The 8,091-nt window shown below is 38.8% G+C and overlaps 1 protein-coding gene across 1 annotated transcript in view; it reads right to left on the reverse strand.

The window, feature by feature from the left end:
* LOC128666284 (cullin-associated NEDD8-dissociated protein 1) overlaps nucleotides 1–7,362 on the reverse strand; it is a 73,979-nt gene extending 66,617 nt beyond the window's left edge. Inside the window, exons 1-3 of the mRNA XM_053720771.1 lie at nucleotides 7,145–7,362; nucleotides 1,113–1,256; nucleotides 299–453 (exon numbers count right to left, since the gene is read on the reverse strand). Of these exons, the coding sequence (XP_053576746.1) occupies nucleotides 299–453; nucleotides 1,113–1,256; nucleotides 7,145–7,212 (367 nt within the window). The 5' untranslated portion in view covers nucleotides 7,213–7,362. The remainder of the gene's footprint in view (nucleotides 1–298; nucleotides 454–1,112; nucleotides 1,257–7,144) is intronic.
* Nucleotides 7,363–8,091: the final 729 nt, after the last annotated feature.

Consider the following 8,091-nt stretch of genomic DNA (forward strand, 5'->3'; position numbering starts at 1 on the left):
AACCTGTGACATTGTGAATCTTTCTGTTTTAACAGTGGTATTTTTAAGCACACTTTGTTTGGACCTAAGAATTTTTGATATACCATTCTAATAGTGGTATTTTCATGTATAGTATGCTTGGATAACAAAATACACAGAATTCATTAATTTACAATAAAATACTCAAGAGCACCAAACCAAATGACCACTATTTTATTTCTCTACACAGACACTCCCACAAATACTAATGTATTTATGTACATACACCCTTATGATCACAACTGCATCTGAAAATTTGTGCAAACACACTCTTCCTTACCTGCACTTGATGGGGGGAGTTCAGATATGACAGTCTTTAAACCAATGCTACAGATATCTCTCAGTTGTTCCTTATCTGATAACATGTTGCTACATAGCGTGTCCACTATGGTCTCTACCTGATATTCTTTCACCTTTCCCACTAGAGGACCCAGGCTGGAAAGAGAGGTAGGATTTGGTTTCATTCCAAGGAAGAGACAGATAACAAGATGGAAACAAAATATGTATCTCTACTGACAAATAAATATATTAATTTATATGGTCAATAAAAGTTGCAAATAAAAAAAAGTATGAAGTGAATGAAGACAGATGTTAGAAGTAGATGGAGGGAGGAGAAGAGCAGTGTATTGAGGGTGTTGGTGCAGAGTAGATAAATAAATTAGGCATTAGATGGAGGAGTGGGTGGGCAACTGATTGAAGTGAACAGCAGATGAAGGAGGTTGTGGTTGGAGGAGAAGGTTGGAGTGTAGTGTAGAGAGGTGAGGATTGGATGGAGAACAGTAATTGGAGGAAATGAGTAGAGCTGTGAAGGAAGAAGGTGGTACAGCAGTAGATGGAAGGAGGGAGAGTAGTGGATGAAACAGGTAGAGAGAGTAGTGAATGAAGGAAGGGGTGAGTGGTGGGTAGGAGCAGTGAATAACGGAGGAGGGGTGAGAAAAGCAGTAAATAAAGTCATAAAGGGCCCTGGGCTCCTAAATAATCATTCAAATCAGAATGTGTCATCATGATGAGATTCCTAAGCTCGCTACTAAGTATATATAGATGTCTTCCATCCCAGTCGCATGATTGCTCAGCAGAACTTATGTCCCTCTCACCACTTCACTGCCAAGTTCTGCACTTCTCCGTTTTTATCCTCCAGCAACTTAAGAAGCATCTTCACCACTTTTCTCTCACTGTCCTCATCCAGTTTGATGGAGTCTTTTTGCAGTTCTAGCATAAGATCATTAGTGGCCATAAATCTGATGGATAAGAACAAATTCCCAGAATTCCAAAGTGAGAACACTGACAAACACATGAAGTATATACAATATAATAGCCAGGATTTAAAGGGATTCTGAAGTTATTTCTGTTCTTCAGTTTGTCTAAAATATAACATTTCAAAATGTACTACAGTTCATTTCTTAAAAAATCATGTTCCAGCCCTGAATAAAGTTGTTTTGTCAGACTTGCAAAGGGAGTTGTACCAATGATTTAAAGGGACATAACACACAAATATATTATTTCATGATTCAGATAGAGCAAACACTTTCCAATATACTTCTTTTATCAATTTTACTTTGTTTTATTTGTATCCTTTGTTGAATAGCATACTTGGGTAGGATCAGGAGCGAGCATCTGTCTATAACTATATACAGTATTGCAACAGTTTTGCAATGTCATAAAATGTGCTAACACAGCTGCCATACAGTGATCAAAAGTGCAGTGTTTTGTTGCAACACTGTTGCCCAACATGCACTCTACTAAGTCTACCTAAGTTTTCTCTTCAACAAAGGATGCCAAGAGAACTAAGTAAAGTGGGAAGTTTATTATTTATTATTATTTTTTGAGTTAAGTGTCCCTTTAAGTTAAACATATAAATTGTGAGTCAAAAAGTATTTTATTAGCTATAAAAAGTACTTAAACAGACATAGCTATACAAATAGCCATCAGTAGTGCTGAGTAAAACTCTGTCACAGATTGTTTATTTTCAACAAAAAATGTCAAACTAAATGAATGTATTAGTGACACATGATACTTATGGGATATATTACAAAAACCACAGGCGTAGTGGCGGACCGCCGGCTGCGTAATTTCACTAACGTTTTAACTCAGTTTGATACAAACTAGTGTGGTCTGAGGTTTTCTACTTCTTCTGCTCTGCTGCAGTGGCCATAGGTTTTAAAGGGACATTATTGGTCAAAAATTACCATGCTCTGTTTTTTTTCCATTATGCCATTATATTATTATTAGTGAGCCAGTAAAGGGGATTAAAACATAGGTAAAGTACCACCCATTAGCCACAGAACATTGCTAGTCCTGAGCAGATACAGCCACTGAGTCAAACAGCAGTGGGTTGTGAGACTAGCACTGCTAATAAGGTCACCGTCTGTATCCACTCAGGACCAACAGTGCTCTGTGGCTTCTGAGCTATACTGTAACTATATTTTTAACCCATTTGCTGGGTTGAATTAAAGCATATCATGTGTGCACTTTAATAGCCCTTTAGCAGTTAACAGTTTTGTATTAAAGGGACACTGAAATCAAAACTAAACTTTCAAGATTAAACAGCATGTATCATTTAAACAAGCTTTTCCTTTCTACTACTGATATGAAATCTACCACTTTGTCCTATTATGCTTTGTTGAACTTTAGCCCTTTTCTATGAGTGCATACTGAGGTAGGCTCAGAGGCAGGCACATGTCTTGAGAACTATATATCATGGTTAGAAAAATTATAGTGCTATAAGATAATATATTATATAGTGCTGAAGACACGTGCACGCTCCTGAGTATACCTCTGTACAATCATATGGAAAGCGCAATGCATTAGCAAAGGATAAAATAAGAAAGAGTTATTTCTTTCCTAAGATATGGAGAGTCCACAACGTCATTCAATTACTAGTGGGAATATCACTCCTGGCCAGCAGGAGGAGACAAAGAGCAGCACAGCAAAGCTGTTGAATGTCACTCACCTACCCATAATCCCCAGTCATTCTCTTTGCCTCTGTCAATGGAGGAGGTGAAGTTTGGTGTCTGAAGAAATTAAATTCTTTTTTTGGTCAGGCATTTGTTTTTTGTTTTTAGATGCTTAATATGTTTATATATATAAAAAAAAAATATATATGTATATATATATATATATATATATATATATGTTTTTGTTCTACATGTTTAGCTAGAACATTAGAGTGTAAGGATAAATTATTGCCATCTATGCCTTATGTGTCTCAGGATGATGCTGTTCAGCCAATGCCACAGCTTTCTCCTCAAACGTCTATGGCCTCTATGGCATCACATACATCACATACAGTGCCCTGTAAGTTCCTCCCAGCTCCTGGAGGAGTTTATTTGCCTGCAGAAATTGCTGCTCAGGTATCTTCTATGGTATCTGTAGCATTATCTGCTTTTCCCTTGCTAAAGGGAAAACGCAAGAGGAAATTTAATCTTTCAGATAGTAAGTTTTCTGTTCCACCTATTGCTACGCAGGTTGTCCTTCCTCATAGGTCTGATGAGGAGAATATGTCGGTAGCTTCTGAGGGGGAAATCTCAGATTTGGACAGTATAATTCCTTTATCTAATACTGGAGTAGTATACTTCAGATTTAAGCTTGAACACCTTTGTGTAATGTAGTGGTGGGAGGCGTAGCTTCAGGCGGACCGGCCGGGTTAGTCCTACAGAGACCGAGTAGAGACTTCCGGTGCTGTGGAAATTGTTAGCGATATTTTCATTCAGGGAGAGCTCTTGCGGTGTAACGGAAAGGTGCAGGCACAAATTGAGGACCAAGCCGTCCCTGGGATAGACAAAAGAGGCAGCACAAAGTTCGTATTGCAAATAAAATAGGATGTTTTAATCCAGTAGTATGAATTGACTACTGGATTAAAACATCCTATTTTATTTGCAATACGAACTTTGTGCTGCCTCTTTTGTTCTTTCACCTTTGTGTAATGTTAAAGGAGGTATTGGCTTCTTTGGACGACTTTGTTTCTTCTGTCGTTGTCAACCCTAAGAAATTTAGTTTCTTTGATGTCCTTTCTCTGTGGAGATTTTTTTCACAAGAATAGAAGAAACTAGGGATACCTTTTTCTCAGTCTCCCATTTTTTAAAAGTTGTTTCATGTTGCTGACTCCATTTTGGATTCATGGCGCATGGTGCCTATGGTAGAAGGGGCTTTTTCTTATCTGGCTAAGAGAAATTCAATCCATATAGAGGATAGCTGCTCCTTTCAGGACCCCATGGACAAGAAGCTGGTGGCTTCTTTGATAAGGGTTTATCAGGGTCTTCTATGGCAACTTGCAGTTTGTTGCCAATATAGCAAATGCTGCATTTTTTTGGTTTTGCTATCTCTTCTTCTCGGAGAGTCTCAGAACTCTCAGCTTTGCAGTGTGATTTTCTTTACCTTATCTTTCATGCAGATAAGGCGGTTCTTTGTTTTTAATTAGGGTTTCCACCTATTGTGGTTTCGGATAGATATTTTATTAAGGAATTTGTTGTTTCTTCTTTCTGTCCCAATACTTCTTCTCTTTTGAAACGTCTGTTGCACAGCTTGGTTGTTGTGCATGCACTAAATTCTTCTTTCAGGCGACTAGGTTTTCGCCAGTCTTCTGTCCTGTTTGTTTGTTTCTCAGCGAAGTGTAAAGGTCAGTAGGTTTCTGCTACTGCTCTTTCCCTTTGGTTGAGAAGTATTATTCGTTTTGCTTATGAGTCTGCTGGTCAGCAGCCTCCTGAGAGAATTACAGCTCATTCTACGAGGGGTGTCTCCTCTTCTTGGGTTTTCAAGAAGAGGCTTCTGTGGATTGGTTTTGCAGGGCTGCACCTTGATCCTCTCTGCATATTTTTTCCAAATGTTTTTCAAATTTGATCCTTTTGCCTCGGCTGAGGTTTCTTTTGGGAGATTGGTTCTTCAAGCGGTGTTGCCTTCTGTTTAGGTCTGCCTGTCTTGTTTTCCCTTCCTATTAATTCTGTGTCCTCTAGCTTGGGTATTGGTTCCCGCTAGTAATTGAATCTCAGGCACCTCTACACATTTGTGCTATTCCTTTTTCCATTTCCCTTTGGTCGAATGGCTGGGGATTATGGGTAGGGGAGTGACATTTAACAGCTTTGCTGTGGAGCTCTTTGCCTCCTCCTGCTGGCCAGGAGTGATATTCCCACCAGTAATTGAATGACGTTGTGGACTCTCCATATCCGTAAAGAAAGAAATTTATCAGGCAAGCATTCATTTTGTTATTTCAAAATAGAAATAATTGGAATTTCTTTGATGTATCTCAATCATGAGAGATGTTAATTATCACTTCCATATTCATTTTATTAGTTTAACTCACAAGTTCCCAGAGAGTGCTGCAACTCACTCTATACCCAGCTTCTGTGCCAGCTGACAGACCAATGCAGAATGGTTCACATACTAAGGGTGTAATAACAAGCACCATCTAGGCAGGCCAGCTGCCAATCCAGTTTCTAAGCTTTCTAAAAGGTCGAGTAATGCACACTGTTTAGCTCGTGTCAGTTTACAGTGCAGAGTCCAGGCTTTAACAGGTGCAGCCAGACGGAGAGTGTCCAACGAACACTAAAAAAGAGGTATGGGAGTCCCCCACATGCTGACATTAAAGGGCTACAAACCCCATATAAATCCAGACGACATGGTGACATTCCTTAAAGGGATTCTTCATACTTATCCTTGGCGAGGGTTGTTTGTCTCTTTGCTAACCAAAGGCCAATATTTTCTCAAACACACTGCAAAATATCTGAAATTGTTAGACAACCCATGTCAATTTCAAACTGTCATGTGACCAAAATAATTTTCACACTATGAGTCAAGCAGTAGCAGATGCAGCAGAGACATATGAACTGCTTCTGACTAGATGGGGAATTCACAAAGTGGTATTTGCAAAATTATTCAACTCTACTCAACTATATTTTGAGTAATGCTCAACTACATAAGGTTTTATATAGGTGCTACAGTTCCAGATAAGGCCTCTATATAATGAATCCTAAATCAATTGAAATAAGCACTATATATATATATATATATATATATATATATATATATATATATATATATATATATAAATAGTGTCACTTTATATATTTTAATTAATATGTAAATTGTTCTAAATATTATTGAATTCTATTTATTTAGTAATGCTTAGAAATACAACATTAGAAATCATTTTCGAGAAAAAATAATTTCTACTGATCAAGTGATTTCAAAGAATTGAATAAGCCTTTTAGAAACATCCCCACCAACTGCATGCAGGGGCTTATTCTGGCCTACACTAGCTAGGCATGTGCCTAGGGCAGCACATTTTGAGGGGCAGCATTATGGCATGATATCTTTCCACTCCTATGATCTTTATCTCTTTTTATTTATAAACTTGCTTACAAATCAATGATATTTGTTTGTTAAATGGTATGTCCTAGGTCTCCGGTTGTGACAAATATATAAAATTATTGGGAGTGGAAGTGTTTGGGGCAAGCACATTTTTCAGTGCCTAGGGCAGCACAAAAAAATGCAAGACGTCCCTGCTTGCATGAACTGTATACAACAGCGAAGGCACTAAAATACAGAAAAGAGAAGAAAATACATGGGTGTCCATAGAAGAAGCAAGAGGGGAAATGTTGCCCCTTAGAGCTAACTATAGGCACCCACCTGGGCCACTCTTCTGATGCCAATGAGCCACCATTTTTAAAATGATGTGCAGCTAATCTTTAGGCTACAGACTGTCCTTATCTGTAGCTTGCACACATACACACATTACATAGTATGCAATGGGACAGCTCCATTTTCCTGTCCTGATTTGCAGCTCTCTTGTCCTGTTTTACTTCTATATGAGCTGCCCCCTCAAAATCACTGCATAGAGCTGTGTGCTGCCTGGAAACCTCTTGCATAGCGAGCAGCCTCTAGTTATATGGTTTTATAACTCTGCAGACTGTTCCACAAAGCTAGTACTGCTTTATGGTTGTCATAGGCACTCACTGGCACACATACACTTATATAGGAGCCTACGCATGCAGACTAACAAATTCCGCCACAGAGACGCAAAAACACCTTCGCAGTAGTAACAAAGACACCTTTATATACACATACATCACATTATTACAGGAATACATATATCAGACACACTTCTCATGCATGGAGGCAAGTCCTGCCTTACCTGAAGTCCTTGTCACTCGATGTCATCTTCTCCAGCAAGCTGGAGATGTGGTAAGTGGCACTGCTCATGGTGGTAGCTACACTGCAACCAGGCTGAGCAGATAAGTAGGGGTAGTAGGGAGACTGGCAGCTCTTTTTGACCCCAGGGAGGAGAATATGGCGACAGGAATGACATGCAAAGAGGACTTGCTTACTGTCCGCTGTTTAGAAGTCACTGGAAAACCTGACACTGCGTTGGCTGTCACAAGGATATAAAAATAGCTGGTGAGAGTGGCCCTAGGGGGACACCTGCTGGTCATCTCTCATAAGTGCAGAAAAAAATCTATAGGGATATTCTGTGCAGCTCAGGGATGGAGATATTCCACCTGCTGTCAAAATTAAAAAGGTATTTTTTTTTTTTGGTCAATGGCATTTTTTGGGCTTCTATATCAAAATATTGAAGGTGTAAATAGGACCACAAAAGTAAATATTAAAGTGATTGTAAATTTCCTAAATTACTGCCCAGTATCTAAAAACAATATTAAAAACAGGGGCACTTTAATTCATTAAACTTTACGAAGACACTTCTTTTTTTAAATACTTACCTTTGCATTATGGTAAACATAACGCCGATCCTCCACCCCCAGCTCTTGCATTCATTAGAATATTGTTGACGATCCGGCTTTCTCCAATCGTTGCGTGCCCCGTTTAGCTTCCAGCTTGTGGGGCACGCAAAGATTGGAGGAAGCTGGATTCGTCATCGATATGCTAAATACAGTAGGAGATGCGGTCTGTTTACCATAATGCAAAGGTAAGTATTTAAAAAAAGAAGCTTCTTTGTAAAGTTTAATGAATTAAAGTGCCCCTGTTTTTTAAGATTATATTTAGATACTGGGCAGTAATTCATTAAATTTTACAATCACTTTAAGGGTTCTGGTACAGCTGGTGGAAACCATAATCTTCTGCTAC

Source organism: Bombina bombina, chromosome 7, assembly GCF_027579735.1.
Source record: "Bombina bombina isolate aBomBom1 chromosome 7, aBomBom1.pri, whole genome shotgun sequence".
Lineage (NCBI taxonomy): Eukaryota > Metazoa > Chordata > Amphibia > Anura > Bombinatoridae > Bombina > Bombina bombina.